This window comes from Pipistrellus hanaki (genome assembly GCF_964339955.1).
Source record: "Pipistrellus hanaki genome assembly, chromosome: 8".
In the NCBI taxonomy this organism is placed as follows: domain Eukaryota; kingdom Metazoa; phylum Chordata; class Mammalia; order Chiroptera; family Vespertilionidae; genus Pipistrellus; species Pipistrellus hanaki.
In genome coordinates this window covers 30,898,282-30,917,012 of record NC_140510.1, presented here as the reverse complement: position 1 = coordinate 30,917,012, position 18,731 = coordinate 30,898,282, and the positions used below count along the sequence as shown (strand labels likewise).

The 18,731-nt window shown below is 39.1% G+C and overlaps 1 protein-coding gene across 19 annotated transcripts in view; it reads left to right on the top strand.

Moving 5' to 3' along the window:
- NEB (nebulin) overlaps positions 1 to 18,731 on the top strand; it is a 181,156-nt gene that overhangs the window by 18,100 nt on the left and 144,325 nt on the right. For all 19 annotated transcript variants that reach the window (XM_084892858.1, XM_084892857.1, XM_084892856.1 and 16 more), the window contains exons 11-23: positions 2,916 to 3,020; positions 3,558 to 3,665; positions 6,242 to 6,358; positions 8,376 to 8,480; positions 8,562 to 8,669; positions 8,753 to 8,857; positions 9,233 to 9,331; positions 10,391 to 10,495; positions 11,498 to 11,605; positions 11,688 to 11,801; positions 14,513 to 14,710; positions 16,529 to 16,636; positions 18,526 to 18,624. In XM_084892858.1, the coding sequence (XP_084748984.1) occupies positions 2,916 to 3,020; positions 3,558 to 3,665; positions 6,242 to 6,358; positions 8,376 to 8,480; positions 8,562 to 8,669; positions 8,753 to 8,857; positions 9,233 to 9,331; positions 10,391 to 10,495; positions 11,498 to 11,605; positions 11,688 to 11,801; positions 14,513 to 14,710; positions 16,529 to 16,636; positions 18,526 to 18,624 (1,479 nt within the window). The remainder of the gene's footprint in view (positions 1 to 2,915; positions 3,021 to 3,557; positions 3,666 to 6,241; positions 6,359 to 8,375; positions 8,481 to 8,561; positions 8,670 to 8,752; positions 8,858 to 9,232; positions 9,332 to 10,390; positions 10,496 to 11,497; positions 11,606 to 11,687; positions 11,802 to 14,512; positions 14,711 to 16,528; positions 16,637 to 18,525; positions 18,625 to 18,731) is intronic.

Here is an 18,731-nt window from a genome sequence, read left to right as displayed (position 1 = left end):
GATATCTTACTAAGACAACATACTTTTGTCTTATTAAGTATGCACTGTGGGTATTTGAAAATGATTCCTAAAATCACTTTCAAACTCCCTTATGATGAGTCTCTTGACTAAATTGGGCTGCAAAAAGGAAGGCCATACCTTACTCGGCAGTTAACAAGCACCAGCCTCCTCTCTCTTAGTGAAAGTCTTCCCAGACTTGGGAGGACTCAGGAATGGATTGTGAGAGACCTGCCTCACCCATGGTTCTGGGTGGGAGGGAATTACAAACTTTGATTCATGAAGGAAGAGAAAAGGGAAGGACTCTGGATAAGGTAGTCTTCCAGTCTCGTTCTGCATCTTGGTTTAATATGTTTAAAAACATCGGACATTCATCTCTTACTGTGAGAATTAATCTCCTACTCGATTTTGCTTAACAAATATGCATATGTGATCCTTAGTTCTAAATAATAGCCCACTTTGGGACCTCACTAAGAATATTTGCTGCCTTCTCAATCTTACATTTTATTACAAAGTTCTCTATATCTCAGTTTGGGGGTGCATGGGGGCCCAACTGCTCCCAGCCCCCAACCCTAGAGTTTTCTGCCTTTGACAGCAGGCAGAAGAATGGCAGCATCTCTGCAATAGGAGATCTTAACCTCTGGTGTGTGCACATCAAGTATCTCTGAAGTTGTAAGTATTTATGGGCCTTTTATAGTTTTCTCAAATTCCTGATAAGGTCTATTCTCCAAGACATTTAGAAACATTTCTGTAGGCTGTCTTAACAAATTGAAAAATCAGTTTTTATTGACTTCAGTTCTTTAAAGCTTCAAAAAAGAAGAGTAGGCAAACTAATCAGCAGTATAAAGCAAATTTTATCTCAGCAAAACTTTCCATTGAAGAATACACACACACACACACACACACACACACACACACACACTTTTTTCTTCAGATTTTCTTACTCTCTGTTATGTTACAATCATTACACCTCACATTTGTTTATCACTGTAGAGTTTATAATGTATGTATGATCTTATTTAAAATTCCCAACAATCCTCTGTGTATGAATTATTGTCAGTACGTATGGTTAAGAAAACTGAAGCTTAGAGAGACTAAGTTACACCTTTGGAAATGATGGCGTGAAGCTGTGGGCCCAGAGCTTCTGAATTCAGGTCCAGAGCTCTTAAAAGTATAGCTATTAAAACCACTTGGTTATTAATTAGCATATTAACCTTTTGAGAAGGAAGGGCATAGGGCATTTGAGAGAGGGGTGGAATTCCTTTACCTCAAACTCACTGTCTTTACACATCAGTTACCCTTAATACTTGTTCTGCTAAATGTGTATTAGAAAACCACTTTCTTTTTCCTTGAAGTTTGTAATGGGGGAGGGAGGTTGGAAAGTAAAAAAATTTACAAACACTTTAAAACACATTGGTTATGTCTGTTAACACATTCTGTGAGCCAAGGAGGGGAAACTGCTCTAACCCAGCTCTGACTCCGGCTCATGTGCCCAGGTTTGGGCTTGGCTAGGCTAATTCAAATAACACTCGAGCCAAGATCGTTTGAAACCACATACCATGGACTCAGTTCAATTTAGTGCGGTTGAACAAACATTTATAAGGGAAGTTCTGCATGCTGCAGTTGTATCAGATTCTGAGGATGCAAAATGAAGAAGACGTAACTCCTCCCTCCATGGCTTTCATAGCCTAGGACTCTGGTGCTATGGTGTCTGGGACCCATGAATACATCCAGAGCGAGTGTCTCCTCTCCCCGCCTCCCCCCCCCCCCCCCCTGAAAAAAAAAAGTCCCGCGTGGTTCAGGGTTCAGGTTCTGGAGGAGGCAGCACACAAATAAAAAGAGACTAGACAAGAAAATATAAATTTGGGAATTGGGGGCAAGGCGGGAGCCCAGCTCAAGAGGAAGGACTCTGTTTTGCTCTGGCCTTGCCATCCCTTTTATTCAGGTCTGGGATACACCCAAGGCCCTTAGGCAGGCAGTTCCAGTAATAGCTCCATGATAGCCCTTAGCAAGGCTTTACATAAGACTAAAAGGTGGGAGTTGCTTCAGCTCCCTGTGTCTCAACTAGACTGTGGGTGCGGGTGCGTGGCTCTGAGCTTTCAGAGCCTTCAAGGTTAACCAGCCTTCCGGGTTCCTTGTCCACACCTCTCTGCTAGTGAAGGCAATGGGCGGCTTCCAACATCCCAGTTTAATTTTTTCACTTTCCAGTTCTCACTAAAATTTCTTGAAGTCTAAACGAGTCTTATTCATTGGCCTTCAAGCCAAATTTTGTTAATTGTATTGCTTTCTATATAACTAGAGGTTTTGTTAAAGCTCACAAAGTAATGGCTAAGTTCATTTGGCATGGAAAATTGGGGTTGAGTGGTTTTTTTATTTATTTTTTAAAATATATATATTTTATTGATTTTTTACAGAGAGGAATGGAGAGAGATAGAGAGCTAGGAACGTCGATGAGAGAGAAACATTGACCAGCTGCCTCTTGCACACCCCCTACTGGGGATGTGCCCGCAACCAATGTACATGCTCTTGACTGGAATCGAACCTGGGACTTTTCAGTCTGCAGACCGATGCTCTACCACTGAGCCAAACTGGTTTCGGCTTGAGTGGTTTTATTATAACAATTAATTACAAATGGAAGATACTTCTGTCTCTCTCCTTCTTCAAACATCAGGGAACACCTGTGAGTTCTGAAATGAACTAAGTCCCCAAACTCAGGGAGAGGAGGTGGAATTAATACCTCCATCTCCCTCATTCAGCTTTCTGATTGGGTAAATGGACACTGTATTGGGAGATTTGAAGACATCTCTTAAGGCCCCACAAAAAGTCTAGTCAGCATAGTTTTGAAAGCTAACCATTACCACTTGATTTGCACTCTTCTTTGTTAAATCCTGGATTTTGCTTGTCTTCTTTTCTGCCAGCTAAAATACAAACAAGACTATGAAAACAAAGTCAAAGGCAAATGGAGTGAGACACCTTGCTTTGAAATTGCAGCCGCCAGGACAAATGCTGAAAACTTCAGCACAGTAAGTAGACAGGGATGGCTGAATAGCACTAGTCTGAGAGGGGACCCTTCCTTTATATTTCTAGCCACCAGAGACTTCTTATTAAGAAAAGAAATACTGCAATCTTCCCTTTTCTTTTTTTGAGAAATATTTTTTTGATCAGATACCATTCATTATTCTTCCTTCAGTTCTCATAGGAACAATATGGTGTCAAAGTGAGTACCGGTCAAAAGAATCCTTTTAAATTTACTCTTTGCTGGGAACCTAAACAGTACATGTATGAAACTGATGAGTCTATTCCCAGATTTTCCTCACCTTCCTCTTAAGGTCTTTGTCCAGCCTTTGAAAGTCTCTTTTGGGAGTCTTTCACCTATTGTCACTTCTCCAAATGTCTGTTAAGTTGCTAATTGCTTTGGTGATGACACCAGGTTTTGTACTTGTAATTGAACATGTGTAAGCCAGCATTGGGCATCTTCTCTAAATGGCCTCTTTCCCCAATGTAAAAGCCTTTCGCAGTTTCCCCCCACAGAGTTCTTCAGTATGTTTCATGTCTTACAGAGGAAATATCATGAAAAATTTGAGAACATGAAAGACCAGATCTACTTCATGCAGACGGAAACACCGGAGTACAAAATGAATAAACAAGCCGGGGTGGCAGCTAGCAAGGTATGAGGAAATTCTCTCATTTATCTGGATCACCTCAGTGTGGGTGAACTTCTTATAACTCTTGTTTTTATATGTAATGCAAAAAAAAAAAAAAAAAAAAGAGGGTTCTTAAGGGGCAAAAAAGTACTTTTGGATTGTAATAGGGCTACCAGATTTAAAAAATGTTTTTACTGTGTATGAGCATTGACAATATCCAGTTACCATCCTCAAATCTCATATAGTAGAGGTCTTTTGATGCCCAGAAAGTAGAAATGCTATAATTTCATATATAATGCAGAAGAGGGGTCTTAAGACCTCCTCAGGAAAAGGAAGTTGAATATAGACCCTTCCACACTCACCCCTACCATTATTTTTCTTGCATTCTGATGGACTGGTGGAAATCTAGTCATAGACAACATACATGAATCCATGGATAGGCTCAGGAATGCTATGGAGTGACTTTGGTCAATCATCAGACGCCTTGGAATTCTAGAGCAGGCTGGATACTAGAAAGAGCATAAACTGCAAAGCCAAACAGACTAGATTCTATTGCTGGCTTTGGCTGTGCTGGAAGAGTGAGAGGAGAAAGATTGCATAATGTAAGAGGCTGTTTCAGTATCCAGGTGCAAAACAGTGAGGTTTTCACCCAGTTGGTGTGGCTCAGTGGTTGAGCATTGACCCATGCACCAAGAGGTCACTGGTTCAATTCCCAGTCAGGGCACATGCCTGGTTGCAGGTTCGATCCCAGGTAAGGAGTCTGCAGGAGGCAGCCAATCAATCCTGATGTTTCTCTCTAATCAATGTTTCTATCTCTCTCTCTCCCTTCCTCTGCATCTAAAATCAATAAGAACATATTCAAAACAAAACAAAACAAAAACAACAAAACATAGTGTGGTTTTCAACCAGGAGGGTAGCAGGACAAGTGATGAGAAGTATTTTGCAAGTTGAGCTGACTCAATTTGATATCGGGTTGGATGTGCAGTATGAGAGGAAAGTTTGGCCTAAACAACTAGTAGATGGATAGGGTTTCCCTTTATCCAGATAAGAAAAACTGTGAAAGCAGTGAATTTTTATTATTATTATTATTTTTTTGCTAGAGAGGCTCAGTTTCAAACATGTAAGACATGTATTTTAGACTTCCAAGTGGAAATGTCAAGTGGGCAGTTGATTACATGAGTCCGAAGTTTCAGGGGAGCTGTCTAGCAAGGCTGTATAAAGTTGGGAGTTATCAGCATATGGATAGTACTTAATGTCATAAGCATGGAGGCCATCAAGGGAATGAGTGGGGAATGTCTAAGGACTGAACTCTGGAGTGTTCCATGAAGACATCAGTGAGATGAGGTAGGAGCAAAGTCCAGACAGTGATTTCTTAGGAAGCAAGTGGAGGGAGAAAGCAGTGATCACTGTATCACATGTTTCTGAGATGGATTTATCAGTGTATGGTCCCTGGTGAATTTAATGAGAGCAATTTAGTTGAGTGAATGAGAAGAGAGAAATAGAAAAATAGGAATATACTCAACTCTTTCAAAGTATTTTGCTAAAAAGAAAAGAAGAAAATAGATGAATGTGTGAAGAGCTTTTTTTTTTTTTTAATATTCATAAGGGTACTTTACTCCCCCCCCCCCACCTCCCCGCCCAAAGAAATACATAATTCTATGAGACAGAGAGAGGTTATGTCTTCCGTCCCTGGTGAGCCCCCTGTGTGGTCTGTAGGGGGCGGTGCATCTGGTTTACAGTTGTGTATCTCCTGCCTTTGGATACCAAGCTGATTGCATTTGTTTCATGGGGTTCTTAAATATTGATAGATTATCTGGGATTCCTTGAGCTCGTCTATATTCCATGGTTATACTGGCTGAACAAGTGGCTAGCTCTAGGGATTATGGTCAGAACTGGGACCATTTTGTCCTTCTCCTCTTTTGGACGTGTTCCTGACAGGGGCTTGTGAGGCCTCATGTAAAGCCTCTGCTAAAGCTAGAAAGGACAAAGGTGCAGAGGGGAAAGGACAGAAAGAAAAGTTGAAGTTGCTACCATTCGTCCCAACCCCAGCCCTTTCCTCCTCTCCTGCCTGGACATTAAGTACAGGCTCGCTCACACGCATGGCCACAGATGAGACACGAAAGAGTAGATTCATGGTGCTTTCTTTCTTTCTTTAAAAATGTGTTGATGGATAGGCAGCTGGACGTTAAGAGCTGAATGAGGGTTCTGGAGCAGCAGGCATCTGGGATATGTGCTGTCATTATTGTGTATCTTTCTCTCCGCCATTGTTTATGTACTTATCTACCTGTATCTTTTAGGTCAGGGACCATGTGTTATTCTTCCTTGTATGTGTCCCAGAGCCTGACATGTAATTGATACTGAAAAAATACCATAATGGAGATTTTTGAATGAATAAATGAGTGGGAAGAAAAGCTATTTTGGAAATGTATGCGGTTTCTCTGCTCCTGTTATGAGTTTCTATGAGTATTTTGTTTATAAAATGTCAAGCTGCCATTTTTTCTAGAGAGAAAATTGATTTGTGGAACTATGTCATAATATTCATAATAGAGATGAGAGCAAAAATAACCTGCAGAGCTTAACATTTTGTTTCACTCCCACAGGTAAAATACAAAGAAAACTACGAAAAGGATAAAGGAAAAGCAGATTACAATGTACTTCCTGCTTCAGAGAACCCACTGCTGAGGCAGATGATGGCAGCAGGAAATACGCTAAGTGATGTAAGCATATTCTTATCAAAAAGAGTGTGTGTGTGTGTGTGTGTGTGTGTGTGTGTGTGTGGCGTGTTTTAACCTTAGCTGAACGAGAGACAAACTCTCTCCTTTTCTATTGTGACTAAATGCAAACATAACTTTGCAAATGCTTTCAGGTTCTGGTGCAGCCATTCCCCCAGAACCATCTAACCACAGGAAGGCCGTGGTGCCTCTGAGCATGATGTGTCATTTGTGGGGGTGGGGGCTGTGGATCAAGTTCAAGGGGCAGGGAAATCCTCACATGCTTCAGGGCTGCAGGTGCTTGGGCCTCCCTGAGTAGAGTCTATTGTAGGAGACGTGCTGTGCTTTTTGGCAGAAGGAGATTTTGAAAGAGGTGGATTTTGAGAGAGAGAGAGAGAGAGAGAGAGAGAGAGAGAGAGAGAGAGAGAGAGAGAGGAGAGAGATGACGCAGCTCTGTGCCCTGCCCTTGGGTTCCTCATGCCGGCTGCTGGGAGAAGGAGGGATATGCTCCTGTTGTACAGCTGCTCCCCCAGCTCTGCCTTTGTCTCCTCAGACCTTGGCCACAGAAACCATCACCTGCAGACAGCAGGACCTAGAAGGCTGCTCCCTAACTCTTCACAGGAATTACTACTTGGAATTGTCAAGAGCTTTACTAATCCATTTGGATTAAAATAGATTAGATAAGTAAGAACTGGCCCTGGCATTAGCAGCCCCAGTCGACTTTGGCTATATGTTTAAAGAGACTGACCACGTGATCAGTTGAGTTTTTTCCCTTATGGTTATATTAAGTTTTCCCAACGTTTGAGGGTTATATGTGGCTCTCTGGGTGAATTTGTTATTTTTTCTTTGTCCCCTGGGTTGTCAGCACTGTGGAGATGAACACATGATATTGAGAAGTGGGGTGAGTGAGTGACAGGAAAGAGAGAGAGAGAGAGAGAGAGAGAGAGAGAGAGAGAGAGAGAGTGTGTAAATGGGTCTGTCCACATAACTCTGTGGGGAAATCAATGCCCATCTCCTGCATCCTACAGAAAGGCCATCTTTACCACACACATAAAAGCCAAGGTTGACATCCACTCTGCTGATAAAGGCAGGAATATAAAAATATTAAAAACGAATAGCACCATTCACAATTGCAAATCCAAATGTGAAAAACTGACAGCAACCTGCTGTCTCAGTTGTGCTTCTGCACTCCAATCATTGTTTGTGGTCATTGTTACAGAGAAAAGATGAATCCCAGCGGGGAAGAGGAGTTTAGTGGATTCGTGATATGAGTTCTTAAATATACCTTATTTTATGGTACAGTACAAAATTTTTCCTTGGTAGAAGGAGGAAGAGAGAGTGTGTATTTCTCAACATTTACTGAGTCTTTCATGAAGGGTTGTTTAAAAAAATGAAAAATTCGCTATTCCTGTTTGTTGTGGCACCTGTGTGAGGGAAAGGTATGTGAGTTGGGGGACAGAGAACAGCAATTCAGAAATATGCAAGAATCTCTGTAACTAAGGGCTTGCTAAGAGGCAGCTTCTTGGCTTCTTAATTTTTTGAAGAACGTTAAAAACAGTCCTCACCCTGACTGATTTGGCTCAGTGGGTAGATCATCAGCCTGCAACTCAAGGGTCCCAGATTTGATTCCAGTCAAGGGCATGTACCTTGGTTGTGGGCACATCCCCAGTGTGCAGGAGGAAGCTGATAGATGTTTCTCTCTCATCGATGTTTCTGACTCTCTCTTCCTCTCCCTTCCTCTCTGTAAAAAAAAAAAAAAAAAAAAAAAAAAATCAATAAAATATATTAAACACACACACACACACACACACACACACACACACACACACAAAATAGGCCTCACAATAATTACAAATAGAAAAGGCTCATCATTCATGACACCTCTAGCATCTAATTGCCAGTTTTTAAGGCAGTTAATAGGCACTATTTCTTCTTCTTCTTCTTTGGCTTAGTGCTGGCAAATACGAGTGCTATCATCAGCATGGGAGTGACAAGAATCTAACTAATTTTTTTTTCTTTACAGAAACGGTACAAGGAAAACTATGAAAAGACAAAGGCGAGGAGCATAAATTACTGCGAGACGCCCAAATTTCAGCTGGACTCAGTTCTCAAGAAATTCAGCAGTGATGTAAGCAATCCTACAACCACTCCTGTTAAAGAAAAGACCCATCATTTCACAAATAACTAAATGAAATGCCTTGTTTTTCAGACTCAATATAGAGATTCCTACTTAAAGAATGTTTTGGGACATTATGTAGGCAGCTATGAAGATCCGTATTATGCACACTGCATGAAAGTCACGGCTCAAAACAGTGATGTAAGTGCTAAGACAATTGCTTCACTTTCTAAATTACATGAACACAATGGTTGCATCCTCATGCTGATTTCTTTTCCTTGTAGAAAAACTACAGAGCAGATTATGAAGAGGACAGAGGCAAAGGCTTCTTCCCCCAGACCATAACTCAGGAATATGAAACTATGAAGAAACTGGATCAGTGTAAGGATGTAAGTCTGTGGTGTGCACTGCGGGTGTGACTGCCCTCCATGGCATCTCGAGGTCAAGATATGTTTAAAATTCAGACACTTTTACAAAGAAATGCAACTCAAAAAATTGAAAGAAAATTTATCTTACAGTAGATGTACTATTTTTTCTATCATCCATACATTCCAAGAGCTAATTCTAGCTGATTTTCCCTAAGAAGAGTTATTGGGCATCTGAAGATATGGGAGAGTTTCTTGTGCAGTGTAAAAGTGTCTCTCACAGATGCTACAGTCTAATTAGAAAAAAAAAAAAAAGTGTTTTATTAACGACAGGTTCTGCTCATCCATCCTAATGGCCACCTCGATATTGCTAACCTCGATTCCTTTCCTCGCCCACAGCACACCTACAGAGTCCATCCAGATAAGACAAAATTCACTCAAGTAACCGACTCGCCTGTTCAGCTGCAAGCCCAGATCAATGCCAAACAGCTGAGTGATGTAAGTTCCTCTACCCACCCAGGCAATGCCGTCATGGGGGGAAATGTAGCATAACTCTATACAGAAAACCCAGTAACACAAAACGCTCTGTAAGTTGTATATTTCTGTGATCACCTAAAATATTTTCCCATTTAGTTGTCTTTTATCTTCCCCGTCTTCTTGGGTGGATAATAATTCTAGTAAAATTGTTCTATAACGGAGACTGGTGCAGCTCAATGCCCTGAAGGGAACATGAGTTCTGAAGTCAAAACTGGACTCAATTTCCAGCTGTCTAGGCAAATCACTTAACTTCTCAGGCCTCATATTTCCTTTTCAAAACTTGTGGTTGTTTTGAAAATTAAGTGAGAGGAGATGTGTGCGTAGTCCACAACCTGGCCCAGAGCAGGTATTTAACACCTGGGGTTTTTCTCTCTCAAATGCATTTTTGGAAAATGGGGTGTTTGTAATAAGTTTTATCATCTAAGTTTTAAGCCTGAATTTCCAAACTTATATTGAACTAAAAAATAAAAGTAATCTCAGATACATGGCCAGAAATGAAAGGCTTTGGAGTATCAACAAACCATCATATTTGCACAGGGCCATAATCATACTGGGTAGGGCAAAAGGAAGCTTATAGTTGTGAGTATGCAAAATATTACTTATTAAGTATTGTATTATTTTCCACATAAGCAAACCTATTTCTGCCCCTCCCTGTATCTGTAAGAAAAGATTTGAAAGGGCTGTCCTCTCAGAATCCACAGGGCCAATTGTGATATATGGGAAGGGGACCACGTATGAAAGAGCCACCTCCCTCCACTTGGGTCCTTCCGGGGTAACAGATGTGACAATAGCAGTCATGCGTCCAGCACACGGTTGTCAATAATGCGAGGTGGCCAACCCTCCCTCCGACTTTCTCTTTTAACCTTAACAACTTTGTCAGGTGTTATTTAACAAAATGTATTTTACATTTTCTTTAGTGAAAATTAGTTTTTGTACTTAGGAGAATTCTTCCTCCAAACTAAGCGCGCTCTCTCTCTCTCTCTCTCTCTCTCTCTCTCTCTCTCTCTCTCTCTCTCTCAGCTAAATTACAAAGCGAAACATGAAAGTGAAAAGTTCAAGTGCCATATACCTCCAGATACTCCCGCCTTTATCCAGCACAGAGTCAACGCTTATAACCTGAGCGATGTGAGTTCCTTACCGCTATGCCATGCGATAAACAGACAACTTGTGCTTTTATTTGTTAACTGTTTCACTAAATAAACATAATGCTGAAGATGGGATGAACATGTAACATTTGTACCCTGTTCCTCTGTCTCTGCCAATGTAACTTTGACTTTATCTCATAAAATGTGTGTAGCAATCATGTCAGTAGCTTCATACAATCAGACAGTCCTAATAGATTTTAACCAGCCTTCAAAATGCCACCACTCATGTGTGTCTAATTGCAATTTGATGTTAGATCTGTTAGTCAAATATTCATTTGTATTATACTATGTTTAATTTTCTTCCAGGATTTGATTTTTTAAAGATTGAGCGTTGTTTCATTTATTCCCCAAGCCCATAATGTTTCTTGTTTCACATAAATGATCTCATTTCTACGTGTAAGAGTCCTTGCACTTAGGAAGTTATAAGGTATTCAAAGGGCATAAGGACAAGTATCCAGTGCCATCTTTTATTTCCAGACTTAGTTCTTACAGGAAAGTCCAATTACCCTTAGGGGTTTCCATTTCTTCAACAATCCTATAAATAAGTGCTAATATTATAATATCCAACAACAATGAGTACTATAATAATTCATAAAATAAGCTTTGCTGAGGATTTTGAGGTCAAATTAAAACAATGCTTTCATACCATAAAAAGTTAACTATAAAATATTTGTGCCATCCTATAAAATACCCAGTGTTAGGAATCATAGATTAGTATGATTACTAGAATTAAGTTAATTTGATGAAATGTTCTAATGGAGAGCAGAAAAGGTTAATCTTGTAGTTAGAAGCTTCAGCTTGAGAAGTATCTAAACATGCATGATTTTGTGGACAATGAAAACAGTCTCTTTATTTTATAGTAAGACAAAAGTATTGGGTTACCTTGTAGTCTTCAAAGTGTGATAACATGCAGATCCCTTTTGTTAAAGTTCCTTTATTAAAATTTTTGTTAAAATTCCTTTATTAAAATTTTCCTGTCCAGAATGTTTATAAGCACGACTGGGAGAAGACCAAAGCTAAGAAATTTGACATTAAAGTGGATGCCATCCCCCTGCTGGCAGCCAAAGCCAACAGCAGGAATGCTAGTGAGGTGAGTATGGCCCGGGACCTGGGCTGGGGACTCGGTGCTGTTCCCTGATGAGAGGGGGCTGACGTGTGTGATGTCTTTGCAGGTGATGTACAAGAAAGACTATGAGAAGAACAGGGGCAAAATGATCGGAGCCCTCAGCATTAATGATGACCCCAAGATGCTGCACTCTCTGAAGACGGCGAAAATGCAGAGTGATGTGAGTGCTTTCGTCAGTCTGTCTCGCTTTCAAGATGGCATCTCTGTTAACATGCCACTGGGGAGAACTTTAGAAGTGGAATGATCTCCCAGATTCTTACACCTCTCATGATTGAGGAGGAAAATGATTGCTTTGTACTTGATGTGCATTCACTTTGAAAAATATGTTGATATTTAATAGAATATTGGTTGTAATTCTTAAAACCTTTTGGAAAACATCAGTAGGTGTTGTCATATTTTCTTCTAATTAAAAAATAACCTTTGAAATCATGGTTTTAAAACCTCTTTTATTTTGGAAGAAAATCTTGAGTCAACAGATAAAAATCTTAGTATAGCTGTCATTGCTCTTTGTTGATAATTTGGTAATTAGTATTGGCCTAGAAAAATGCTCATTAATCATAGTCCCCTTTGAGAATCCGATAAAGTATTTGGATTATCCATCTGGAAAAACAAACTTTTTTTCATGCCTTTTGCCTACTTTTCAGAGAATTTATGGCTTTCCTAAGGCTGGTCTATGGACCATCTATTATCTTTTGTTTAAAATTCTTACTATAGAGAAATAAGCATCTACTATTGCAAATTGCAGCATTTGATGTATTTAAAAAATGTTTAGAGAATCACGTAAGAGTGCTAAGAATGTTCAACATAGCTTGCAAATATTAGTTTTTCATTACTAAATAAAAGGATGTTTGTATTATTTGCTTTCCTTTTATCCATGAGCTCATGTGATCAGGTATGTGCCTTCTCTCATTCATTTTGTGTTTACACATAAAGAACTTTAAGACATCCCATTCAGTTACTTTATCTAATAATGTCACACTGAACTATATCAGTATACCGTGCTTATATACATGAAACTGTCTTGTTATCTATTTCCTTATCTGTTCTTAACTCAAAAAGGTTATAGCTCTCTGTTGAGAGCACATGTATATTTATCTTTGTTTCATCCTATCACAGAACCCATTAGAACACTAGGCACATAATAGTGCTCAGTAAGTACTTCTTAATTGACTGATGTTGGCATCCAAAAGAAAAGTCACTAATGAGCCATTATCACCTAATATCCAGGCTCAATACTAAGCTGCAGGTATAGAACATGCATAGCTTTTTAAAAGAGTCTTTTAAAGCCCTTTGGCCCTTTGACAACATTTTATATGTGCAGGTATGTGTGAATGGGTATGAACATAAACAAAAGAGTTAAAAACACTCCCATACACCAACTGCTGTTGCAACATTGCTTTATCAGTTTATTTGTAATAAAGACAAACTATCTTTACATTTTTTAATGTTTTTGCATACCATCAGAAAGTTTTCACATTTTATTTTTATAAACTAGAATTAAGATTTTACAACTAAGTGATAAATGTATTCAGTGAAAGTTAATACCCACAAAATATTAGAAGGAAGATCACATTCCCTAATGGACTGGATCATTTGCAAAAGGAATTTCTACAGAGTTATAATGCACATCTATATTTGTTAGCTTGGGTCACTGTCTTTAATGATTCTATGACAATGGGGACATATAATGGGTTTAGAATTTTCCTAACGGCAACTGTCTCTCATTAAGGCAGTTGATAAAGCTGGGACTTTGACCTCGTTAGTAACCTGGCTAACCATTCCAGAAAAACAGCCAAGGGAAGTGCCTTCTGAGGTTCAGTGAGGATGTTTGTTTTATGAGAACACTGTACAGGAGGCCAAGGTTACTCTAATGGCTTAACTTCACAGACATTTCTCCTTTGAGATGTTACAGCGACTGCAGTCTGAAGTTTCTTTTAAATTGTTACCAAAAGTAAACGTGGTATGAAAAAACCTTTGAGATTCTCAGTGCCAGTTATCTCAGTGCCAGTTGCAAATTGCAGCATTTGATGTATTTAAAAAATGTTTAGAGAATCACGTAAGAGTGCTAAGAATGTTCAACATAGCTTGCAAATATTAGTTTTTCATTACTAAATAAAAGGATGTTTGTATTATTTGCTTTCCTTTTATCCATGAGCTCATGTGATCAGGTATGAAATGTGGAATAATCAAGTTGAAAAATCAGAAACCATCCCTTTAAAGATGATTTTAAAAACTCCAACAACCAAGTGTACACTTCTGTTTATCAAGCAGTCATCTTATAAAACCAGAAGTATGAAATTATCATCATGTGATTTTGGTCAATCAAAAAAACAATCCCTGTCCTGACCGGTTTGGCTCAGTGGATAGAGCATCGGCCTGTGGACTGAAGGGTCCCAGGTTTGATTCCGGTCAAGGGCATGTACCTTAGTTGTGGGCACATCCCCAGTTGGAGGTGTACAGGAGGCAGCTGATCAGTGTTTCTCTCTCACTAATGTTTCTAACTCTCTATTCCTTATTGGAATACTCTTCAAAAGGATAGGTTATCTCCATAGATCATATCGTTTGTTAGCAGTCTTTGAAAACCCCTGTTTTAAAATAAAGTAGTACCTAGCTGAAGCAGAAGCCATGGCCCATTCCTGATGTCTGACAGTTGTACTTTGATTTAAAAAGAGATTTGAGAAGATCTGTCCAAGTATGATTTTGGGGAGCATTTCAACAATGTGTAACTTATGAACAAATTTTAGAGAAAAAAAAATAGCTACTCAGATGTTTGGATCTGTTTTTCTGAACTCATATGTGTTGTTTATAAGAGTACTCTGTGCTTTTTCTGGAAATCCATTAAGGTACTAAATGGTAATTTCCTGTTCACAGCGCGAATATCATAAAGACTACGAAAAGTCAAAAACGATCTACACCGCACCTCTTGATATGCTCCAAGTCACTCAGGCTAAGAAAGCTCAGGCAATTGCCAGTGACATGGACTACAGGAATGTCCCACACAGTTACAGCTACCCGCCCGATAGCATCAACCTGGACCTTGCCAAGAAGGCGTATGCACTGCAGAGCGACGTGAGTATCTATAATAATTTCCTCTAATCCCTCCTAAATTAAGGTAGAAACTGAGAAAGATTTCTAGGCGGAGTGAGTTTTTTGGCATGTCTCACAGGTGTCTGCATGATCTTCTGTATGTGAGAACTGTAATGGGACAGTTACCCCTGTGGTTCTATGAGAACACACCCTTCAGAGTTGGAGAGACCTGCGACTAGGATGTACCCCATCACTGTTTCCCTTGGGGAAAGTTATCCATTTTGCTGAGTCTACAGCCCTCCTTGTAAAATTGGAATAAAACAAAACAACTGTTTTGAGGATTTAAATGTTTGCAAAAATATTTCGCAGGGTGCCAGGCCTTGGTGAGTTCTCAAAAAACATTCACTATGATTATTATCACTATCAATAATTTTTTACCTAGATTTCTATCTTGTCTAAAAATAAAATATATAATTACAGCATAAATTTTTGTAATAGTAGCTGGACTTTTTTCCGCAGATCAAAACTTCTTTAGGCAAATGAATTTGTCTGAGCTATACAATTGAGCACTTTATCCTAACAATTCTATTTTCTGAAGATGTGGCAAAATACACTTACCATAAAATGTGCCATCTTTACCATTTTAAGTCTACACTTCTGTAGCAGTTAATTATATTCACCTTGTTGTGCAATCAGTCTCCAGAACTTTGCACAACTGAAACTCCACACACAGATACAACAACTCCTCATTTCCTCCCTCTCTCTACCCCTGGCAACCACCCTTCTGCTTCCTGTTTCTGTGAGTTGGACTGCTCTAGAGACCTCTTATAAATGCAATAATCCCACATTTGTCTTTTTGTGAGTGGCTTCACCTAATCCTAACCACTTAGTGTGATGTCCACAAGGTTCATCAGTCTTGTAGCATTTGTCAGAGTTTCCTACCTTTTTGAGGCGACTATAGTTCTATTTTATGCTACTCCACATTCTGTTTAGCCATTGACCAGTCAGTGGACATTTGGGTTGCTTCCATCTTTTGGCGGTGTGAATAAAAAAAAATGGGATATCAGCATTCCATCACTAAGAATTCTGTTTTATACATAGCCATCTTATTTATTTGTTTAATTTTTGCTATGTTTCTTCCTCCCAAATAAATTGTAAGCCTCTTACAGGTAGGAACCATATGGTTTCTCGATTTTTTTTCTTCATTTTAATTAGTAGCCCACACTAAAGAACAACAATTTGAAGTTTGTATCTAGAGTTTAAGTTTAGGTACTATCATAGCTGGATAATAAGGGTAACTCATTATTTTAATAATATTAAGTAAGTGTCCTCAAAATAGGACCAATTCTAAATGATAAACAAATTAATGAGCACAACTGTGTTACAGTGCACTGTCAGCCAATGTAGAAACACTCCTAAGCTGACTATTACACATGAAGGGCTTTGCGAGCAAACTACTATCAACTCTTATCAGAAAATGAGCCAAATTATCCAACTTTAATGTGGTCTTCAGTCCTAATTTGACCATTTACAAATAATACTTAGAGCTCTATGAGCAAACCTCTCACATTTGATTATCTTAATATAACAACTTCATTTATTCCTTAAAATGCAGCTTTGAAATTAGTGTTTTCCTGGTTGAACATCCACGCAGTTGGAAATAAAGATTAAATAAAACATATGCCCACTGGGAAAGCAGTGAGAATCTAAGGGCTGTTAAATTCTTTCGCCAAGAATATGTTTGAAGTAACCTTCATGTCTGGAGTAAGAAAGTTGATCAGAAATCTTAACACGTTAATGATTTTATGAATAAGCATGATCCTGAGCAAAAGAAATGTAACCTTTCTCTTGGTGTTCTAGGTCGAATACAAAGCTGACTACAACAGCTGGATGAAAGGCTGTGGCTGGGTGCCTTATGGCTCCTTAGAAGTGGAAAAGGCAAAGAGAGCTTCAGACATCCTGAATGAGGTAAAGCCAGCGCATTCATTTGTCACAGAGAGATTTGTGCGTGTGCCGTGAGGAAATTCCCCAAACCATGGGGAGTGTCTCCTTTACCACTTCATTCGCTAGCAATTGTTGCTGAGGGGGGTAACTAACCACATGCATGAATTATTCTGGTAGATAAATCACGTATGGGAACCATTCATGACAAAAATATTTTAACAACTTTATCAAGGTACCATAAAATACTATGTTAAGTGGACGCCTGAATGAGTTTTAAAAGATTCCTGTAGTTGTACAATCATCCTTACGGTCGAACTTTAAAATTCATCTAGGTCTCCAAAAAGATTCCTTGTAAAATTCCTGCTCCCATCTTCAGTTCCGGGCAACCCCTCATCTACTTTCTGTCTCTAGTGTTCTGCTTTTCTAGAAAATTCCTTTATATCAGTCTTCTTTCATTTGGAATAATGTTGTTAAGGTTCATCCATATACCTACGTGTGTCTGCAATTCCTTTCTTTTTGTCATTGAGTAGCATTCATTTGTGTGGCTATGTTGCATTTTGGTTGTCTAGTTGGTGGACATGTGCATTTTCCCACTTTTCAGTGACTGTGGATACTGTATATAAAGAATATTATAGGAATTGTGTTAAGTATTATACTTTATGTCATATTCTTGATGACTGTGAAATAGTATATAAGTTATTATTTAGTCTAAGAAAAAACAACGATGATTTTGCAGCCTCAAAGCAGCCAGGTGATCTGTCCCCTCTCTGCCTACAGTGAAACATCCCACTCCTGCCAGGCAAACCCATCATCAAGGAGATTAGACTACATACACAGGGGGCAGAGGTGCTCAGTGAGAGTTGTCTTCCACACTCAAGATTTTGTTGTTCCTGTTGTTTTATGCTTTTGTTTGTTTTTGGTGAAGACCATTGTATCTTTGTCAGAAGTCTGAAGCTGAAAGAGTGATGCAATTGTGGGAGAATATGTAGAGAAGAATATAGCGATAAGGGTAGCTAGAAGTCAGCTCCCAATTTGAACACTTTCCAGTGTTTCCTCTCATGTGACTTCTCAGTACTTTGGTGACAATCTATGTACTAACCATATTAAGGCTTGCAGAGCAAAAGTACTTCCTCTCTTCAAAAAAAAAAAAAAAAAAAAAAAAAAAAAAAAAAAAAAAAAGCACAACAAAAACATTTTTATTGATTCCAAAGAGGAAGGGAGAGAGAGAGAAACATCAATGATGAGAGAAAATCATTAATCAGCTGCCTCTTGCATGCCCTGGACTGGGCATCAACCCCAAAACCCAGGCATGTGCCCTTGCCCAGAATTGAACCTGGGACCCTTCAGTCCCTAGGCCGACACTCTATCCACTGAGCCAAACCAGCTAGGGCACTTCCTCTCTTTTTTAATAATCCCTAGTTACTGTCCCAATTCCCCAATTCCTCCTCGCTCAACTAGAGAGCTTCTTTATTTTAATTGCTGATGGTATGATGGGGAAATGGCATCTCTGAGAACTTGTTAGTGCACAGAACCCTAAATTGTCTTTCTGCATGGTTTTCTCTCAATCCTTTAGAAACATTTGAAATGTTTCTGTATTCTGCTTTTCTGAGAGTGCCCTCTTTTGTGTCATAAGCAAGAAATTAAGAGAGTAAAGTCTGGTTCCTGAAAGTTGTATCTACAAATCCAAGATTACGTCAATTTTTAAATAATGGCTTTTGCATTGTATTCATTCTCCCCCACTCCCTCCCCGCCCCCCCCTCCCCCAAAAAAAGCAACCAAAAATCTAGTGTTTTCACATTTTAAAATCAAGAAAAGTCATGCCTCTTCAAAATAAATTTCAAAGGTTTTCATATATTAGCCTTCAGTGCAAGTAATATAATTGTTTTTCTTTTTTTTTTTAATTCACCGAACAGAAAAAATATCGACAGCATCCAGATACTTTAAAGTTTACCTCGATTGAAGATGCTCCAATTACAGTACAATCTAAGATTAACCAGGCCCAGAGGAGTGATGTAAGTGTGAATTGTATCCGTGTCTCCATGAATGCTAACTAATACAAACACATTTGTATGCCAACTGTACTGATCACCTGTAGTTATTAAGGAATCTGAAGAGACTC